Source organism: Melozone crissalis, unplaced genomic scaffold (genome assembly GCF_028551555.1).
Source record: "Melozone crissalis strain CALT ecotype California unplaced genomic scaffold, PUWL_Pcris_2 ptg000005l_1, whole genome shotgun sequence".
NCBI classification, from domain to species: Eukaryota; Metazoa; Chordata; class Aves; order Passeriformes; family Passerellidae; genus Melozone; species Melozone crissalis.
The window spans coordinates 39,003,875-39,026,864 of NW_026535783.1; the positions used below are offsets into that span (position 1 = coordinate 39,003,875).

Below are 22,990 nucleotides of genomic sequence, written 5' to 3' on the forward strand. Positions count from 1 at the left end.
AGCAATGCCCACACTCAGCAGTCTGGGACATTTTAGCTCCTTTATAGCGCAGGTTTTGAGATGGGTTGCTAGATTAATATATTCTGTAAAAAACAGCCTAAAGATAATCCAAACGTAGTCAGACATGTAACAACCAATTCTGTAACTGCCATTTGAATACTTAAATGAAAGAAATTGCTCTTTCATAGTTTCATGCTGCAGTACCAGGAGCTCATGGTTTCTCAGGGATGTACAGCAAATTGTCCACCAATTGCCTGTGGTGATTGGAATCTTTTCCATTAGTGAGCCACATGGGTAAACTGAGAAAAGAGATTCAGGCCTTGCAAGTCACATCAGAGCTGTGGCCATCTCTGGTGATGCCCTGATTCAAGTAAAGCACTACTTATCTGGATCTTCACTCTTGTGCAACTTATGAACTCTCTTCTGTGTTCCTGGACCTCCGCTCTACACAGAGCTGAATTGGGCTAAGCTATTAATTGTCCACAAAAGAAGATTTCTTCCCAACCTGAACTATGATTTGCTCCAAAACATTTAAGTTTGAAATGTGCACTAAGCCTTGAAATGTGCATTTTCTGACACTTTTTGACCTTGCCTGGAATTGAATTTTCCAAATTCACTCATACCGAAGCACTGATCATTTGCTTTATACTGAGTAGGGCTCCATCCCAATGTCTTTCACACAGACAGGCACACGGAGTGTTTGCAAGCACTTGAGCAGAGAGCAAGAAGAGGCATGATACTGTAAATCAGTGACCCCCTTCTGCTCTTGTGGATCTTAACCATGAGTATCTCCTGAGACAGAGAACTTCCCAGCCTTTCACAGATTTCTTTCACAATTTTCTAAATGGTTAGCCTGTTTCTTTGGTTTAACCTGACTGAGATCAGACTGATATAGAAGGTTATTCTTTGTGTGAAAAGACATTACAAGGAGCCTTTCAGATTCTCTGGGGGTTAACACAGAGGATAATGGGTATCAACACTCCAGACTGTTTATGCTGTCGTCTAGCATCTTCCTCTGTGAATACCATTTTATTATTTACGACATATACTTCTGGCTCAGTCTTATTCCAGAACTAAACTGCTTTAAAAGATGCTTTTTTGCAAAATATCCTTCCTTTCACAGACATGTGAGAGACACACAAAGTGTGTGCTGCTTCATATCTCATCCACAGATATCTGATCCTTTAAGTAAATTCCTCAATGCTTTCCATTCTGCATTGACCATTCTTAATATAATAAGCTCTGTATTTCCTACAATCAGGAATGAGAATATTAAGTGAATTGCCTAAACAAAGGTTTTAGGAAAGTGAGAACTGGAAGCAAATATACTGAGCACAAGAGTTTTCCACTGCTGTTTGTTTTCCTTCAGTAAGGATTTAGCAACGCTCAGCAACATTTTAGCTCAATATTTAAAAGCATTATTTCAGTATTGCAGAGTAATACTGAATTGGCAATTCTATGCTGCGAACTTCCCCTATTATTCATTTTTCCCATTCCGAACATCAATTGTCACACAAACATCTATCATTTTGCCAGGTTTCACACTGATTGTGGTATGAATCTTGAACTGAGATTTACACTAGCATTTCTCCAAAGTAAAATGTTTGCTTCATCACAGAGTGGTTTGTGTTGTAAGGCGCCTTCAAAGATAGTCTATTCCAACTCCTATCCCTAGTCCTACTCCTTCCACTAGAATAGGTTGTTCAGAGCTCCATCCAAACCTGAACACTTGAACTTCTTCCAGGGATGGGAGATCCACAGCTTCTCTGGGCAGCCTGTTCTAGTGCCTCACCACCCTCACCATAAAAAATTCTTCTTTATGTTCTATCTAAACCTAGCATTTTCAGTTTAAAGTTTAAAACAGTTATCCCCTTGTCCTCTAAGTACAGATCGTTATAAAAAGTCTTGCTCCGTATTTGTTATAAGCTCTCTTTATATACTGAAAGACCACAGTAAGGTCTCCCCAAATCTCTTCAGCATCAATGGAATAACTGTGGAACTATTTCCATATTGGATAAATAAGACACATTTAAGGGTATATATAAAATCATGGGAATCAGCACGATCAGAACACAAACTAAAACATCACAAAACAAGGGTATCTAATATTCATCTATACATGGTATATTTTAAAATTTAAAGGATCTGTGGTTGAGTTTTGAATGCATTTCCTTGCATGTGTATCACTGAATGGATACGACTGGAAGGCATCAGGGTAGATCATGTTTCAACCTTCCTGCTCAAACAGGGTCATCCTAGAGTACAAGGCACAGAATTGTGTCCTGATAATTCTTGAACGTTTCCAGTGGAGGAGACCCCACGACCTCTGTGTGCAATCTGTTCTAGTGATCAGTCAAGTTCTTCTTTATAGTCGAAGGAAAGGTCCTGTGCATCCATTTGTGCTCATTGCCTTCTGTCCTATTGCTCAGCACCACCAAGCAGAGCCTGAATCCACCCTCTTGACACTCTCCCTTCAGATACTGATTGACATTGATCAGGTCCCACTCAGTCATCTCCCCTCTGGGCTGAACAGGCGCAGCTCCCTCAGCCTTTCCTTGTAAGAGGCATGCTCCAGTCCCCTTGTCACCTTTGCTGCCATCCACTGAACTTGCTTCAGAAGCTCCATGTCTTTGTTGTGCTGAGAAGCTCAGAAGTGGACACAGCACTCCAAACGTGTCTAACCAGGGCTGAGCAGAAGAGCAGGATGATCTCCCTTGACCTGCTGGCACTGTTCTTCCTTGGACACACCAGGACACCATTGGCCTTTTTGGCCACAAGGGCAAAATTTGGGGTTTTTTTCCATTCAGGAGCAGTTCAGAGCATCTACCAACCAGCACTCAGATGTCAAATCAATCAAAACTTGGCAGAGAGCTACCATCAGCATTCCAGATGTGGTTGTCTTCTCTGTGTCAAATGTAGTAGGGACAGAAATAATATTCTGGCTTTACACATACAAATGTGTGAACTTTGCATGAAAAAGCTAAAGGTTTGATGTTAATACAGTGGATTATTTTTCACTTACTAAAATGCACACTCTACTGCCACTTAAAGATTCTGACTAGGGCTGTCAAACAAGCAATTTGATTTCAAAGTAATGCTGTAATTAAAACTACTGCTGGTGGGCATCTGGAACACAATGGGACTGCTTCTCTCATCATAACAGAGACGTAAAGAAGTAATTGAACAGAGAATTTTGTTCATCTGCAGCTATCGCTACAATACGGATCAAGTAAATTATACATTGGGGATACATTGTGTGCTTGTACAGGGGAAGTGAGAGTGTAGTTCAATCCTTCATTTAACTGACACAAGAAGTATGTTCTGCCTTTCTTCCCCATCTAGCCAGGTTTTTGCTACAGCCCTTATGGTTATAGAGCCCCAAAATAAGCAGTATTCCTCCCAGGTGAAGAGGGTAGGGAAGCAAGGCAGAGGGCCATCTCTCCAAAGTGGTACACCAATAGGTGACAAAATAATAACTTAAAGTTGTACTATATTCTTATTGTTTTTCTTCTGTTTCTATTCCTCTCCTTTAAATTTACACAAACTAGCTCTAAGCCTTGCAATATATCCTCCTATTCACCAGCAGCCACCCAGATATACCCTACTCATATCCCACCACTAACGTCCGACGCTTCCTTCAGAAGTCACAGAGCACATAGCTCTGGTGTCAGCGTCACCCTTTCTCTTGCCACACCTGAGGACACTTCACAGCACCATAGCAATGTCCTGTCTTGCACCAAATTACTTCATATCACCAGACAGGTTTAGGAAACTGAAGACAAGCTTCCATGATGTACCAAACAAGAAGAGGTACCGTGTAGGTGGCTTAGTGAAATACCTCCACAGACAAAATAATCTATTTCAGTACTGGGAGACTAAAGCTGACAATACAACTCATATTACTGTCACATGTACTGTGACATCAGGCAAAGCACAAAAAAATCACAACTGAGTCAAGTACTAACATTTCTAACACTAAGGCCAAAGGGTATGTCTTCACAATAAAAATGTGCCCAAAAGCAGCATGATTGGGGCTGTCCTGGAAAGAAAGAAAAGCCATAAGCCAGTGTGACCCTATCATACTGGCAGGCCACTAGCAGCTCAGAGGCTTTCCAGCTTTTTTAATTCTTTAGGTCTGGTTTGCCAAGCTTCAAAACTTAGCACCAGAGTGTGAAACTTCCATATTGTTTCAATTCCAAAGACTACTGCTTACTCTATGGAAGAATATTTACTAAGTTTTACAGTAGAGAGTTTGTTACTACCATCCCTAATTCTAGCAATACGTCTCCCAAATCTCTTCAGATTACATCATGGAACTACAATATAGAATTATATCCAGATTGGTTTGTTACATTAAAAATTCTAAGCAGTTTAATGGCAATTTCTCTTATAATAGTTTAGCTATTTCTCATGTGATTTCTTTACATCTCTTTTGTAATTAATCCATTTACCAAAATATACAATTTTTTCTTTTTATGCATAGTGTAAAGGTACGAGATATAAATTCAAATTTTCTCAGATTTCAGAAGATGTACAGCTTTTGGTTTCCTTACATCAAAAGCACATTTATTCTTCAGCTACTTACAGAAAAATAAATCTATCCTTGCATCTCTTTGATCACTCTCCTCCAACCATTCAGTAATCCATCAGTAATTATAACTTCTTACTTTCTTTAGTCTAAAAGAGTGTTATTTATCACAGATTGTCATGAGTCCTGGTTTTAAATTATCAAGAGTCCAATTGCTGACTGGAATGGGGAATCTTCTTTCTAATTAAATGGACTGATTTAATGTAAAAACTTACAACACTTTAATTAGGTATATCATTATTACGTACAAAAAAGATCCTCCTCATTTTATTTTCTACCCAGACAAGGAAATACAGTGAAAATTAAGCATATACCAATATAGTGCCAGACCTAGTAACACTTTCAGCATACCTTTGCAACTACTAATACATCAGTATATGATGTCTTTAATTCCTGTTTCATTCCAAAGACTTACTTGAATGTCAGGAATAGGCTTTTTTTACATCCAAACATTCCTGGGTATATTGAAAAATATTAAGTTACGAGTTGAAAAGAAAAAAATGGGATTCATTTAAACAGAAACAGGAAAATATAGAGCACCAGCTTACAGAAGAGCAGGACTCCCGCACACTGCTGCATGTATGAATCATTTCTCTCCACTGGAATTGCTAGTTAAACAAGGATGTGGCAATCCAGACTTCCAGTTCTTACTGAAGTCTTGCCTGGCTTACAGATGTTAACTACCATAGGAAGTTCTTATTGTAAACAACTGACAGGAATCTCTGGGACATTATACCCTCCTGAAGGACAGTCGACACCTGGACTAAAGCATCTCTCACTGAACACTGCAGATACAGAGGGAGCATGCAGCTTTCTCCTTTTAGGCCACGTCTGGGAAAGACAATGGCCAGAGACTTTTTTACTACAAAGGAGAATGCTAGAACGTGCTTTTGTGAAATCAAACACAAGAGCTAGGAGATAGAGATGATTCATTAGAAAAGGAATTCAAAGAATTGTTCATTGAAGAACCTGCCTTATGATTCCCTCTCCATTTGGGCCAACTCAGGTGAGACCAGTATTTTCTTTATTTTTTAACACCTTTTAATGTCTTCAGAGTATTCATATCACACCAAAAGAGCCCTGCTTCCAAACACTGGAATTACTAACCCAGTTTGTAAGTGCTGATGAGAAAAAAAGACCAGGAGTCTCAGCAACAGGTTGCTGAAATTCCTCCTACAAATCTGATATGGGAGAATCAGGATTTAGCTGTCCAGAAGGGCTCAAAACCCCAAATACAGACAAACGGCTTGGAAGGCTGGAATTGCGATATGGATAAGTCTGAAACAAACCTCAAGTAAATAATTTATTCAGAACATGCTTCTGTATTCCCTGTATGCCCCTCACTTGATATTCAATCTACCATTGTCTGCTTAATGCAGTCTTCACTCTGTATTTTATTTCTACAAGATTTTTGCCTTACTGAGTTAAAAAAATTGACAAGATGCTAGGCACAATTCAGAAGCAGCAAGAAGTTCCTTGTCAGACTCATGAATCAGCTGCACAAATCAGCGCAAGCTTTTCTTGTAAACACACACAAAAGCATGCTTGCTAAGAGGAATGCAAGTCTACTATAAAATGCAAAGGTTGGCCATTTTTTAGAAAGAGATAAGCCAGAGTTACAGCTGGAAGCAAGTACAAAAAACTCAGAAAAAGAAATTTATGAAATTAAAAAGCTTAATATGGAATCCAAATTAGATATTTGTAATTGGCAGAGCAAAAAGGGTTCTTTAAGCATTCATAATAATACTTTTGTTTCTGTGGCTCCTATAGGAAAGACTCTTCTTGCACAGAAATAAAACATACAGGAGGGAAGCTTGCTTTATAGGGAAAAGGAGTATACCAGAATCTAAAATTCTAACACACATTAGTCTTGATTTTCATCCTGAAAATGAAAAAAAATCAAGAAGTTTCAAACACAAAGGTACTTCACATCATGGCATGATTAGATTTTATTTTTTTCATATAATTTACTTACTTTGAGTAAGACTAAGTTGACAGAAATCTCCAAATAGTAGTCTTAAAATGATGATTTTTCACATAGGAATGTAACTCAACCCTAGCACATTCCATCGACTTGTTCTGAGATTCCATCAACAAAGGGATAGTACATCATTATCATTAATAAATTGTTACCACTGTACTGACGTTACACAAAAATTAAAAAAAAAAAGAAATCCCCATTGTGTGCCAAAGAGTTTAGTCTGAAACCAGCTGTAGCAATACTAAACACTCTGACAATAGCAGATAGCTTCTACACAAGTTAAAAGAGGAGATTAAAGTCAATATATGGACATTGGCAGTAAAGTCACAAGCTGAGATAAAAGAATAACTCAAGGGTTCTACAAGAGGAGATCCTCTGAAAATCTTTGTATAACCACAGTGATCTCTCTAGCCCAGGGTATCAAAGTGTGCAATAAGCTACAAGGACCAAGTGAGAAAGTGGGACCAAAATTACACGACAGTGTCAGGAAAAGGCAGAGAAGACTATTATTTACTCCAGCTGGACAAAGTTCCACGTAAAAAAGGCTACACAACTGAAAGAATGAAAAGGTAGAACAAACACTGGAGCAAGTAGAGAGGAAAAACACTTAAGAAGTCTGCTGCACTTTGGGCTCAAAGTCAGTGCACAGAAAGTCACAGGCGCATTGAGTGGAATACAGCAATCCAGTCTGGCACTAGGTTAACAAATTAAAAGAAACTTTTTTGCAGCAGCAAATATGCATGCCCAAAAGTAACAATAACAACCTAGGAGTTTAATATACAAAATGCATAGAGAAATAAAAAACATCTTAGAAATTTATTTAATCAGACTCATGAATCTTAGGTTTAAACTAATAAATGCTAGTAGGAAAAAAGGCCCAGTCCTGCAGACCTTAACCACAACTAATTGCAATGGTTATGAAAGTACTTGTAGCATTGGAGCAGTAGTCGAAAGGCCAGATTCTCAAGTTAGGCATGCTAGTGTTAACTCCTAAGTACTACTGGTGTTACACTGTTGGAATATACCCCATAAATCAATTAGATGTCCCTAGAGGCTGTGTCAGTTTACCTTCATTATGCAGTCAGAGAGTATTTGTAAAGCATTACAGAGAGCTTATGACAAATTTAGCTTCCAGAATTTTACTAAAAAGGAGGCATTGCTGAAGTCACTTGTAACTAGAATTGAGAAAGACTCAGATCCATACCATCTTAAAATGTTATTCATGTTTTAACCACACATTTTCAAATTTTGCCATCAATCATGATCAGTCTGGGGATCCTCAGCAAAGCCAAAGTTGCCACATCACTGCAAGACTGGGCCTCTGTTCCATTCAGTTAATTAATATTGTTACAGGAGCTAAAAGAAAATAAAACTTGTGCGCTACAGCTGTGCAGTACCATAGTCATGTTAAAACCCTTTAGCTTTTATTTCATAGATGTGCAGCATGGCTCTAACCCATGGGCATTTATGACTGATGCATCTGCATGAAGCTTCTCATGAATGTTGCAAGCTTCTGAACATCTTCTACAGTCACTGCATTATATAAAGAGGCACGGATTCCTCCCACAGACCTGAATTGCAAATAGGAGAGAAAAAAAAAAAAAAAGAACCAGAAAAGTTTTGTATATTCTAAAAAAAGACATTAGTAGCAGTCATAGAAATTTAAATCTATTCCTACTCTAAAATTATAAAATTCACATTTATGTGCATGGGAAGCAATATTTAATTCTTCAAGGCAGGCTTGCAGTCTAGAGAAGCTTAGTATTTATTAGTTATTTACTGCTCCAAAGCTGTAGCCCAATAACATCAAAAAACTAATCCCACAAACACTACTGAACATTGGAAAGAAATCTTGCAACCAGGCAGACAAGCCATCTGAGACATTTTATACACTGATACAATCTGACCTCAAAAGATATCTTTGGCATCTGCACAGAGACAGATTTGCAGAAGAGAGCAGAATTAACGATAAAGCTCTCTGAAGCCCCCCCTTCACCTAAGCAGTAGCTGAGCCACCAGCAATCTCTGATTACAATCTCTAGACTGCTCATCTCAAGTGTCGCCAAACCAGTACAAGGAGCAGCTTACGCGTGAGAGAGGCTGGTAAGTCAATGCACAATGCCTGATGCTGTACCACTGCAGTAACAGATTGCTTTGCACAGTACAGAGACTACTTGACTAATACTTACCGATGTCCTTTCAGAGATATCATGTTAAGTTCCACAGCCTTCTCAAGGAATTTCTTTTCCAGGGCTTCATCGCCCTTGACACTGCCAATGCGGAAAGGTACATTCATTCTGCTTCGGCTCTTTCTCTCCACTGGACATCTAGAAAGGTTGCAGAACGTAATGCTTAACCCACTTTGTGCTAAATTTGTATTTCAGCTATATGCAGTTTGAGAAATGAATAATCACACCTGTTTAAAACCACAATCGATCCTTCACAATCAAAACTGTCATTACTTTCTGTGAAAGACAGCAACCTTCCTTTTTTAACCAAGTACAATAATGGAAGTGGTAAAGTGGAAGGCTTATTAACCCTTCCTGACACACTCAGAATTGTGCCAGAGGAATGGACACAAGGCTTGTACACAGACAAAATTAAATTTTAAATAAATAAATAAAAATTAATAAACAGTTACTTTGGCTAGGTGAGGTAATTACAGGGAATTTTGACTAAATCTAAAGCAGTTTCTTCTCTTCCTCTTCGAAGATTGACTTCTCAACTAGCCAAAAGTGCTGCCAGAATTACACTCAGCAAAACAGAACTAAAGGAAATACAAGAACACAGCATAAAAAAATTTTCACAGATATTAGAAACTTCTGTTAGTGACTTCAGTGCACCTTCTAAATTAACATTACTCAAAATCATGAAGCAAAAAAGAGGTATCTCTAGAACAAATCTTGCAGTGCATACATGGCCACAGCATTACAGGAGATGCATCACAACTCCTTAATTTCCTAAAAATTTATCTGAAGTGGAAAACTCAAGATCTGTGTAATTTCTCTTCAACTATTTTGTGAAGCTAAGAAATAACAGGGGAGGAAAAGAAGATTTAAATATCTTTTTTAGTGTTTCTGCTTATAAAGGAGATTTGAAGCCTTCAGGTTTATTTTTTTCTAAGTCTGATGATGTAGATTCTTGCAGACATTCAATATAAATGAGTGTTCAAAAACTGCAGGTGGATTTCATACCTATTATTATGCTAATTGGAAATAGCATAGTGAGAGAGAATGAGTATCATTCTTTTTAGTTCCTCTCTTATTCCTTTGTCCAGATGTCTCCATGATGAAAAGAAAAGAAAAATCCATCGTAACACCTGCTGGTGCAAATCTTCTACTTCAGGTTCAACCAGGAAAAAAATGTTCAAAAAGGTCTATGCTTCTGAGCACTCCTATATCGGAATTACTGCAGCCATGCTTTAGTTTTAGAATATACAGTTGCTGCTAGGCAATCTGATGTAATTCAGTGCACAGACATTGAAAAACAAACTACAAATGGCATAGAGCACTTCATGGAAGAAAGGTTCCATTTGCTAAATGGCTTGTCACATGGCTTACTCAGGGAAGCACACCACAGATTAAGTGCCACGTTACAGCTGGGAAGGCAGCTTCAAATTAAACCTTCCTTTAAGTTATAGACACAATTTAAAAATTCACAGTCTTAACTGTATTGCTTAGGAAGATGCATACAGCTCAGTTAGTGAAGCTTGTTCTGCTTTCCCAACTGACTATTTACCATCCAATTTGCATTGCATTTCCCACTCATTGCCTTACAGACCAACTTGCCAGATACAGATTTTTGTTTGTCACAAAATGTTTTTTTCAAGGCTTCATTTGCTTACTGACGTCTGTGAAAAACTCCCAGGATTTCCCTGGAGTAGGATCACAATCCTGATAATGGTGATACTAAAGGGAAAGCTGTTTTCATTAACTAAATTAATAAGAAGAGTGTATTAAATATTATGATGAAACTTTATCCCTGACAATTATGACTGCAGACAGCTTTAATTTAAAATCCAAATTTAATTTGCGCTATCCTAACTTGGACTTGAGAGTAAATTAGGTCCCCACACTGTTGCTTTTACCCTGAAGGTGAAAGAAAATATTTTGCAGTTTCATGGTCAATTAGTAGTCTGAACTTGGCAAATAATAAAATTATTACAGTACCAGCTTTTAACTATGCACAGGTTCTATGAGCTCAAAAGTACCTTGCGATTCTATGCAAAAGTCAAAAGGGTTAAATCTGCTTTGGAAAGCCAGCAAAAATAACTGAAGAAAATCAACTGTGCATAAAGTACATAAGGAAAATGTATTCCATTTTGAGGTCTGATCTTTCTATTTTACTTCAGGAAGTGTTTCAGAACTTAACATAATTAGCAATAAAAATGTTCTGCTTACCAGAGGCAAAGCAGAGTCTTTGACTCCTGGAAGGTGGTAGGCAAAATACAAGGCAAAGGGGTCTCTACAATTTCTTACAGGCAATTTTCTCTGTTTTGGTCTACATGCCACCAAGAGATTCCATAAGCATACAAACCAGCATCTGCCTATCTGTTCTTTGTATACTCTTCTCCCACACTCCTGTTTTATTCAGTTTAGAATATGTTTTTAGTAGGGTTCACTACTAATCAACATGATAAGTTGAAATAACTTCCTACTGGAATGAGACATCCTTGGACAGTTACCAAGCGAATGGTTCGCTCAAATGGTATCTCTAGGAGTCCTCAAAAAAGGTGACTTCAAAAATACAATTAAACTCTCAAAATTTATGAATGTTTGGTTATGTAGCAAATATTGAAGCAAAGAGGAAAAGCATAGGAACTTACGAATAAAATCCATTAGATTTGTCTATAATATCATAAATCATCCGTGACTTGATTAAACTGTGTTTATCCATAGCTGCAGCTCCACCATTATTCTTTATCCATTCCAGTACCAATCCCATGATATAAATACTGCAAAAGGAAAGAACATTTTTCAGTGAAATTATTCAAACAGGAAAAAAATAAGTCTTGTCTAATAGTTCACAAAATCTTTCAGTAACACAATGCCGTGTTTGATTTAAGGGCACTTAAGACTAACAAATCAAAACCTAGACTATTTTACAAGTTATGACAACTCAGATAATGTTTTCTGTACACAAGATAAAATATCCTGAAATTCAAATGTCACACATATCTGTTGGACACATTTTAATCCTTTGCACCATAGAAGGACATGCTTTCAGAAAGCAGGCTTTCTGCAGCCCAGCAGGGCTCCCAAAGACACCCCCAGACACGCTACATGCGCTGCCAATTCATTGCCTACACAACTGCCTCTCAGGTCCTGCCCAGAAGGACTACACAACTGCCTAGTGGGAGCCAGATTTAGCAAAAAAGTTAATAGCATTTGCCCTGCAGCTGCTCTAGCAAAAATGCAGGAGTAAATCTCAAATACATGTACATTAATATGCCAGAAATGTAACCATATTTTCACAAATGTTAAAAATAAGAACTCTAATCCCATTTCTGTCTACAAAGACCTTTTGCCCACATGAACAGTGAAGTTTGGTGAAACAAATTATGACGTATCACACTTGACCGTTACCAGTCAAGTTCTTAGTAGAGATCTGGAAGCCTACTGGCATCACATGGCTTGAGACCAAGAATTTCAATGCTAGTCACTAAGTGCAACACAAAAAATCCTTAATGCCTTTTGCCTTTGTGCTTTTGCTACAAACAGCTTGTTCAAGTTCAGACATTTCCCACGACTGCAACAATTTACATAAAAACCTGCTCACAAGTTTTTATGGCCTATATCCAACAAGTTCATTCTTATGAATCCCTTCATTATTGATTCCAAGGGAGTGCTCAGAGAACATTACCTTAGAAGTTTCCCTAACACATATCTAGTAGGAGGCTGTTTAAAATTTTGCTGCTTTTTATTTCTAAAGGGATGCCAGTACCAAATCCTTGAACAGTTCCAAAAAGCTGCAGAATAACCAAGATTACAGACTGCCATTTATAGGAAGTACCTTACTGCACTGAGAGCACAATCTTGCCACATTTATGACAGGACACTATCAACTATTCCAGTGTAAATCATTTAAGTGAAGCATAGACTATGCCCTTGGCAAATATACAGAGCCACATTCACATCTTGCCCTCACTTCCTTGAGCAAAACTTTTTGGACAAGTGAACTCCTGGAAGCCAGCCTTAGAATCATTCACAAAACCCCAGACAGCTGAAACCCTTTAACCTTCTTTTACATCAATCAAAATAACGTTTCTGGAACAACTTTAAGCACAAAATGCATTTCAGAGCTTGCAAATGAGATTTTTATAGCAAATTCATCGTTAATTTTAGCTAAACAGATTAGGGTCAAAGAGTCAACTATGTAGTGCCATGAGGTTAAAGCCATTAGCATCACCTTAATTTAATTTAACATTTTACTGAAATAGCTTTTGCAAATTCAGTTAATATTTCCTGCCTGTTTGCCAGCAAACCATTAACAAGTGCAAGGAAAAGAGTACAGAAAAAGAGAACTAAGAAGCTTTGCCAGTTCCTTAAACTGGAACAGGCAGCTAGGGCCAAGCCAAACAGATGTGCATCCTGCCAACATTTCAGTCTGCTACATTCTGGATTCTGGAGCGTACTCCAATGTGAGTCTGTAGCATGAAGTGAAATTCGGCAAGACGGCGATGAGAAAGGAGAAACTGTTAGTTCAACTTCATTTTCAGCTCCCTTTACCACCCACTACTCTGTTAAGGCTAGTGTCAGATACTGAGTAACAACTAAAGCAGCACTTTCTTTTCAGAGGTTCTTTGCAACGGCTAAAATAAGGCTGCAGAATTTGATTTGTTTTGCTTTTCAAATCAGAGAAACAACACTGTGTCCAAGTACTGAGATTAAGCAGAACTTCAGTTTTTCAAATGGAAATAGCTTTGTACTTGGAAAACATGAATGGCTGGATTTAAAACCTGGCATATTCAAGTATACAGTGTCCAAAAACAGTATGTGTGACTTGGCAGTCAGGCACATAATCGATCATGAAATAGAGGTTTCATCAAGCACTGGAAAAGACATACATCCTGCCTATGCTACAAAGCTACATTGAGCAGACCAAAATCTGGAAATATTGAATAGCTAATTCTTACTGGTGTACCCAGCCAACAGGGCAGACAGGCTGCCAGTAAGAATGCACAATTACAGCACTACATACTGTAGAGTATGCACACAACTTGGGGGAACAAGTTCGGCACTGTAACATCTGGCGTAAACAAATGTTCACAAGATTTAGTGTTCTGTTGAGAGAGATAGCTGCTCCTATGTCATGGCAATGGTACACTGCAGTGACAATCAGCAGATTCAGAGATACCTAAATTGAGTAAAATTTGAAGTGATACTAATTGTAATGATGGAATTAACTTACAGGGTTTATGTATGAGAATCACAGAACTTTGGGCCTGTGCAGTAAGTGCATTTAACTTGTGTTGGAGATCACTGCAACCTAACTTTGCCATTCTGGAACATGCAAACAAACTATAAGAGCTGAGACTAATTATCAGTATAAAATTTCATTATGAAACTATCCTGAAAAGGGAATCTTTATTTTCAAAGTAATTTTAAAAGCTTCTGGGGAAAAAATGATAATTAGACAGAAGATTTTCTTTAAATACTCATTTCAGAGGATGCTGGCATAAAAACTCTTCAGGATAAGAACGGGTAGATACTACTAGCTCAACAGCTAAGCATGCTAGTAGCAAAGCATCACTTCACTAGTTATCAGAAGCTACAAGATAGCTACAATTTAAAAAAGCATGGTATAGTCTGATCTGCTTCTTGCATAATGAAATCATCAACCACACGGCAATTTTATGATTTTGATTGCTAGCAATGTTTATAAAGCTAGATAAATTTTATCTTTGGATGTCAAACCAAACACTGAGATGGTGTCAAAGAATTATGCAAAACTTTACAAGAGTAAAAGCAAAGCAGCTATTAAAATGGCTTTTAAAAAGTTCTTATACAGTTTCATTTCAAAACCAACAGTAGTGAAATATGTAGAAAGGACAAGAAATATTTTAAAATATTAAAAGAATACATATTCTTGTAATATCATATACTATTTAAAACTTTAATCACAGTATTATTTACCATTTTCCAGTAAAGAAAGTCAGTGGGGATCTGGAGGTTCAAATGCTCAGAACAATGTCAAGAAGAAATTAAATCAAGCTATATTTGGATCAAGAAGCAAGTCTAAGTGCCAAATTACCTCCTTGCAACTGACTAGTGCTGTGCTCGTGTAAACTAGAACTACATCCCGAAACTTCTACAATGGAGCTATGACATATAATATTAACTTTGAAAAAGGCTACATCTTCTGTGGCTGAGTCGCAGCAGGCAATGCAAAGCCTACTAGTCCCACAGCTGGACATTTCCCATGTTCTCACAGGAATCACGTGAAACACTCCAAGGTATCAGTGGCTTGAGGGCAAACACAGAACTTTGGAAGCTTTTCTGGACAAGAGCGGCAGGTGGCAGTGAGGCAGCTTTCTGATAAAGGATATCACACAGCAGGGCGAGTTACCTGTAGCATGGTGGAGTGTTATACAATGAGCTATTTGCTGCCTGTGTTTTGTAATCCAGTACAACAGGGCATTCCTTCAGTGCAAATCCCAGCAAGTCCTCACGTACTATTACAACAGTAACTCCAGCACAGCCAACATTCTTCTGAGCACCAGCGAAAATCACACCAAACTTTAAAAGGAAGAAGAAAAGAACTTGGTACATGCATTCACTTGTAGATCTCATTACTGAGTAATACCCCAGGCACACTAGTCAGCTGAACAGAGAATGTGTTGAAAATTAGCAAGTTATACGTTAAAAGAAGAGTTAGCAGAAGTTCTGATTTGAAAGTGCACTTACACCTACTCAACTGAGGAAGATAATCACAAATTTCACAACAGTTTGCTAAATGTTTATTTAATAGCTGCAAATAATTCTCAAGGCAGCCTGTTGCAATTTCACACTACTCCAAGCAATTTACTAAAAACAAATTCCTACACAGTTCACACTATTTTCAATCCATCTGGAGTTTCAGAACAATCATCATAAAATTCACCTGTACAAAGAGGCAGATCAGGAAAGGCCAAGTTGAATGCATTAACAACTACTCCATTTTGCTACACACAGGTAAGAAAGGTCAAACATGCTGTTTCATTAGTCAGTAACACTTCTACAAATAGTATACTTTACAAACATAGTAACTGCCTATGTTCTGTTCCTCTACTATCTGTGAAACAGACACCATAATCATGAGGCAGAGGAAGCTTTAGGAGCTTAAAAGAGGTTACAGATTTTTCATGACAGAGGCAGGATTCAAAAACTTATTAACAGTACCCTGCTGTAGCCATACATTATCTGCAGGGTAAATATTATTTAGAAAACATTTATTTTAGCAGTTATTTTCTTTTAGCAGGTACTTTCTTCATCAGTGAAGATCACACAGGAGATAAATAATCTTGGGCAACTATTTACATGAACAATGTCAATGTAGATCAGTATGTTTTTATGAGAAAAAGGAAAACAGACATTGAAATCTCAAACCTGAAATGTCAACACTTCTATCTATCATCAGACACTCAATTAACAAAGCACAACTTCTTTAATTTCACCGCTCAGCATCTCTAGCTGAGATGCCGAGACATTCAAATCCAGACATTCCAAAGTGCTTCACTATATGCATTAAATTTTGAAAATGCTTTGTGCAGTCACTATGTCCAATTGTTTACCTTGGAAACATCCACAGGTTTGGACAGGAAGTTTGATGACATATCACAAACCAAGACTGCTCCTTTGACATCAGGTACAAAGTCAAACTCCACACCATGAACAGTTTCATTAGCACAATAATACACATAAGATGCATCCGGATTAAGATTCCAAGTGCTTGGGTCAGGAATGCCTAAGAACCAAAAAAGAAACCCAGAGGTCACAAGTAACTTTCTTGGCATGCAGTTTTACCTGAACATGAAACTTAAGTGTAAACCAAGAACAATTTTACCATATAGACTATTAATCATGTTGTTCCCAGGAAGATAACGTATCTGCAGAGTCAATACACCAGTCCATTCCCAAAATTCCCTGGTGAGACATCATTAAGTTTGCAAAACTTTTTGATTTTCACCCCTTATTCTTCAAATTATTTTCCTCCCATTGCAATTGCAGACTACAAACTACTGGCCTAGGGATTCAAAACAGCATTTCAGAGGAATTCAGACACTAAGTCCAAGAATCTTCCTGCTGCCTCTGGAACCACTGAAACACCCAAATTCTCACTGACAAAGTTCTCTAAAATTCTGTTTCTGTGCAATCCCAGAAGCATTTAAGTCTTGCCCAAGCTCAACAAACACAAGGTCACCCACCTTCCTCCCATTTTAAGCTTTGCAACTGATTTACAAAGCTAAGATCTCCTCTGTCAACAGGCAATATACAGGCATGTCCTGACAGCACAGAACAGGTTTGGCATAAACCTGTTGCTCTCCCTTTCTTTTCTCCTCCAGGACCTGATGGGAGGTGGAGGGAAAGGTGGGAGACGGTACCATTGCCTCCATCATTATTTACTGGCTCTCCTCTTATCTACAGCCATGAAACGATGAATTACACTCCCCCAGACCAGAAAGTTGTAGCTTCAATTCCTTCCTGTGCCTCACAGAATATAAACTTACTTTCCAAGTTAGTACCCTAATTGCCAGTTAATACACTAACTTGTATGGGAATATTCTTTGTCTTCTTGCCACTCTTTTTAGTTCAAGTGCTGTAATTTGGACCAGAGGGAAGAAAAGTGAGCAAAAGTAGCAGGAATAGAAACTAGAACTCCTGTATTCCTGCTCCAAGAATTATTTATGTATATTTACTGACACATTGGTGGGAAAGATAATAATTTAGGAATCCTTAAAAGTGGGTAAGAGAATTCAGGTCTCCCATGTCCTGGGTCAACAAAGTTAAAATCTCAGACCTGCTTCTGAATTTTAGAGCATTCTTGTTACTGAGTGTTCATGAAATTGAAATATCTCACAATATCCCTGTGAATAGCTTAAGAACTCAGTTAAATATTAAAAAAAGACCTGAGTGAGCCCAGACAATTTCCCTACTTAGACACTTTTGTCTTGACACTTATTTTCTGGCATCTGCTCAGCCTCACTTCACCATTTTTTTCTGGTGGAAAATGTTAAGCTATTAAATAAATCTCCCAGTGTTGAACAAAGAGGGGCATGGCAGACATTCTTTCAAGTGCTGGGCAGTCAACTCTAGTTAACATTCAACAGCCCAACAGCAACATTGGATCCATTTTTAGAGCGATTCTAAAAGCTACGCATTCACATGGACAGATGCAATCATCAACTTACTTGTATAGGCTCCTAGTTTGGGATGAACAATATTTACTTTGGCATACTTCTCTGCTTCTTTAGCTGCTTTTGCTGACCAGCCTCCAGTAACCACATAATCTGCCTGTCTTGCCTCCTTTAAACCAATAAGGTTAAGCGGGACTGCACTGAACTGAGCAGATCCACCTCCTTGAAGGAAAATAACTTTGTAGTTGTCCGGTATATTTCTGCATTAAAGAAATAACCATTTATGTTATTCCCAGGTTACACAGGATGCATACAACTTGATATTATGCATTTAACTGTAACTGAGGAACAATGCTGCCATTTTAGAAGACTCTTTGCCTAGAGGTTAGATCAATCCCACTAACTTACCTCAGCACTGGTCTTGAGAAACAGCTTGTTTAATAAATATGAAATATTTAATAAATATGAAATATTTAAATATTTAAAAGTACATGCTATGAATTTTAGTGATTCCTGAAAAAAAGCTTCCAGCCCTGGCACTGCATGAAACAAACTCACTCCTGAGTAGCTGTACACACAGGCTTGAGAGATATTCCATCACAATTAATGCTGACTTTTAATTTATCTATTGGAAGCTTCATGACTTTTCTGTCATGAAGTCACCAAAGTGCTTACAGTAGCACTCAGCTCTGAGACCCTTCAATTTGGAAGTGCAACAGTACAGTGAAGTATACATGCAGAGCAAGTGCAATAAAGAGTTGCTCATACAATCACAAAAATTAGATATCCAAATTATTCATTAAAATCCCTTTGTCAATGATTCTGGCTGGACTGAGGGTCAAGCATTTGTGTTAAATGGCCGACATTATTAACTACTATGAGAACAGTAATTCTAAACCATTATATATTCATTTCAATTTTTTAAAAATGTGTCATGCTACGAGTAGGAAAAGGGCTCTTGCTTGGTGATTCTAACACTGATCCACAGAGCTTTGTTAATAAAACAGGACTTATGGACAATGTTCAGATCACACTTATACCACCAGAGAACTGATTTTTATTGTTTGCACTTATTTCTTTTAGTTCATGTCCTTCATTAATTCTATGAAGGTGACAAAAATCAAAATTTCAAAACAAACTCAGCTAGACATGTAAAACACATCATAACCTAATTAAAATCCATTGTCACATTCAAAAACATAAGCATCAAATTTACATATAAGAAGATGGATGTCCTCCTCAAAGTTATTACTCTGCAACACACTCATGAAAAATGCCACCAAAGGGGTGCTTTCAAGAACAGGTCTCCATATTAGACATTAGTGATGCAACTAGCACACGCATAACATAAAAATAAGCAGAAAGTAATTCACTTACAGCAATTCGCGCATGAGATTTTCAGTTGTATTTAGAATTTTTGTGAAATCTGAAGACCGATGGCTCATTTCTTAGGTGGAATAGAGAGAAGAAATAACATGAAGACGGTAATACATTAATTTGATTTTAAAATCGTGTTAAGCTTTAAACCTTTTACACTACAGACCCAAAATGTCTGAAGGTTGTCCTTCCCAGTTCCTACTCTCTTTAAGTACATAAAAACTACTAAATACCCACAGAAGACTCATACCTGCAGTCTTGTCCAGATACAGGCAAATCCCATTCATCGACACTTGGCACCCATATGACCTTATTACCAATAGGAACAACCATATGTGTGGGTAAAAAAATAGTCTCTAGAAAGATTTCATTCTTCCTCATGCTAAGAACCGTCTCTGCTGCTAATGCTGTAAGAAGTATATAATAAAGCACAGGAAGAGTACAGGTTTTGTTCTCTTACCTTTAGCAAGGCTTCTTCACACAATAAAGCTAATTAAACATTAAGGACAATTACACAGTAATTCCTTCTAAATCCATAGGCTGTCTTCCACGTGTAAGTGTACAATTTAAACATTAATCTGAATTGTGCAGAGACAGCTGCACGTTCTACTTTTAGCAACTAATAATATGCTCACCACCTTGATGCATAAATCTTTTGTGCAACTGAGGCTGAAAAGCCAGCCAGCAGGAGAGCACTGCTTTCCTAATGGGGAGGATGCTATACATCTACGTGGTATCTATACACCTATATGGTATCTATACACATCTGTACAGATACACAGGTATTAGAGACTGAGCCAAAAAGACCAGGAAGTCTTATTAAACAATTCAGCTAAACAACAAAATAATGAAAAATGTAGATTTTTTTTAAGTCTTACCAAGAACACTTATACCAAGTCCTTTGTAGTCCACCAATTCTTTCTGTGCTTCTAATAGCACCTATCAAAATAAAAAAATCCAGAAATAAATTAAGGGAATTTTCCACTATCTGGAGTGTCTGATGCATCATGCCTATGCCAGCTAGCCCATATTGCAATAACCTGACACTTGTCAAGTGCGAGTAACAGAAGTATAGTTACCAATACAATTTTGCTGTACCTCCTAGCAGCTTAAGGCTTTTCATAAGATAGCAAATTCATATAATATGCTTGTTGTGGAGACCATGTTGTAAGTTATTATTTCAAATTCTACATTTCCAGATTTGTGAATGATTTCTAGCAGTTGAATGGAACTCTTGGAACTCTTACATCTAATGTTTGCATACATACTCTTTCTAAGCATGCATCCTAAACACCCACTCCCACCACTCCATCCTGTGTCCTTTCACTTGACTTGAGCAAATAGGACAACCAAAGTACTGAAGAAAACATAACAAGAAAGATCAGCTTGGGGAATTGGATATCTCAAACTGAGCCAGCATGACAATGACTGGTTTCACCAAACGAAGTTCCATACTTTCTGAAGACAAGCCTCCATCTTATTAAGAGTTAAGAAAGAAATTAAGCAAAATTTTGAGACAACAAAAAAAACCAGGTCACCAGCCAAGCAGTGCTTCAGCCATTCTTTTTTTTTTTCTGCCTTCTCCCCTAGCTTTTAAATATGAACAAAGTAGCATGAGATTCTAACCGCTGGATTTGCAGCTTCTGATTTTGGTAAATTCTTGTCTGAGAGCCAGAACAGTCTTGGCTGCTCTTAAAGGAAGCAGGAGAAGACGGAGCCCCAGTAGAACCAAACAAATGCTGCACACATGCACCCTGACAAGAAACTGCACACTCTAGGCAATTTCAGGAATAAGAAATCTACCTTGCTGACCCGGTATCTGCATGGCCTGTCAACTGTAACAGCTGGCTACCAAAAGGTCAACTAAAAGATTCTGAAGTTTTAACCACCACATTTTACAAGCAAACTTATCCATGCCAGAGAAGGAAGGAAAAAAAGTAAGGGAGAACACACAGACTGCTAGAGTAGTGCTGGCTAAACTGCTTGATAAAATCCAATTCTGTCAGTAACACTCTTAATCTGAAAACCTGCACATGCCTCACAACAGACATCTATGACACACATTATAGTCTATGAATTGCTCCGTTTTTTGCTTTACTGAGTCTGCGTGCTTCATGGGCAGCATCAGCCCACAATCAAGAGGAATAAATCATCGAGGTGATACAACAGTCCACACAAGAGCACTGCATTTTCAAGAGGGTAAACAGATTAATAATAGGGAGCTCAGCTGTGCCCACCTGCACTCCTCCAAACTTAAATCCAGTTTTTAATCATCTCTGTCAGAGAGCTGGGTATGGAGGCAGTGCTGTGAGAGCCCCTTTGGAATCTAGAACTTGACACAGAACAACAAATTTCTTCGCAACAAAAATTTTTGCAACCTTATCCAGAAAGGGCATTTCCTCGAGAAAAGAGATGGGAGGGAAAAGAAACACAAACAAAAACAAGAAAGTTGCTCCGCAGCAAATCTGTTAATCTAAAGAATTTTTTAAAAGAATTAACACATAAAATAACAAAGAATATTATGAAGGATACTAAGAGAAGAACAACAACAAAAACTCCACAGCAGATAATCCTTAAACTGAGAGTGAGGTACATACAGTTCGGCAGAAACCACCCCTCTCCATATGAAACTGTATAATCCATGGCTGCTGATGCAACTTTCCAGAGGGTTGAGTGTACATTATAACTTCTTATAAAAAGGCGTCTCAGGGAATTACCATGCTATTTATCAACTGACAAATTTCACGCTCCACAGAACGATCTTTGCGCGCTTAGGTCCTACTTCCCATCCCAAAACTAACGATATAGGTGCTGGTGCCATATCATCCAGCACTAAAAAAACCCCAAAAACAAAACCCTAGAGAGTATTCGAAGAACCACACTCGAGCTCGTTTGCAAAAATCCGAGTTTATCAGGGAAGCTCGTTGTAGAATGGAAGACAAGAGGTTTTGGCGCTGCGCGGGTAAACTCCGGTAATTACATTTATCCTCCTATCCCTCGCTTTGCAGCCGGAGACCCGCGGGGAGCCGGGGGAACGAGGACACCCAGCCCCGCCGTGCCCCTACTCACGGAGCGCGGCAGCTTCGCCGGCCCGGCGCCGAAGTTCGCGACCTGCCGCCCGCCCTCCGTCGCTGCCATGCTGCCACTCCTCCTCCGTCTGCCGCGGCCGTGCCACGAGCCCCTCCGCTATAAACCCGCGGCCGCCGGGGCAGGCACTTTCCACCCCTGTCCCGGCCGCCCATTGGCAGCGCTGCCGCGGCGAGGCGGTGTGAGGGGAGGGGAGGCGGTGTGAGGGGAGGGGAGGCGGTGCGAGGGCCGGGCCGGGCCGGGCGGGGAGGACTAGGGGGCGCCCGTGGCGCTCCGCGGGGTCCCCACAGTGGCGCGCCCCCCGCGGGCAGCGCAGCGAGCCCTGGCTGATGCAGCCGCCCACGCTGGGTGGGCGTGCGGACAGACAGACACAAAGACACAGACACACACACAGAGAAACACACACACGCACACACACGGTGAATGCACATCCTACTGTAACTTCCTGCCTATGCTTTTCCCCCACGCGGGTGCTGTAGCAGCGCTGGGATGCTTGTTGCCCCAAAGCACTCTGGGTGAATGCGTGAGGACTTAAAAAGCAGCGACCCACAGTTACAGTGAATTTTTGGAGATCCATATTTCATATTTCATATGAAATTACAAGAGGCAACGGACAGAACCT

General features: G+C 38.9%; 1 protein-coding gene across 1 annotated transcript; it reads right to left on the minus strand.

The window, feature by feature from the left end:
• Positions 1–7,878: 7,878 nt before the first annotated feature.
• Positions 7,879–22,448, minus strand: PSAT1 (phosphoserine aminotransferase 1). Its single transcript, XM_054287837.1, has 9 exons — positions 22,351–22,448; positions 20,160–20,220; positions 19,282–19,351; positions 17,959–18,164; positions 16,342–16,514; positions 15,138–15,307; positions 11,395–11,523; positions 8,759–8,896; positions 7,879–8,140 (listed from the first exon to the last, which is right to left on the minus strand). The coding sequence occupies exons 1-9, from the start codon at positions 22,417–22,419 to the stop codon at positions 8,035–8,037; spliced, it is 1,122 nt and encodes a 373-aa protein (XP_054143812.1). The 5' UTR covers positions 22,420–22,448; the 3' UTR covers positions 7,879–8,034.
• Between the last annotated feature and the right edge of the window lie 542 nt (positions 22,449–22,990).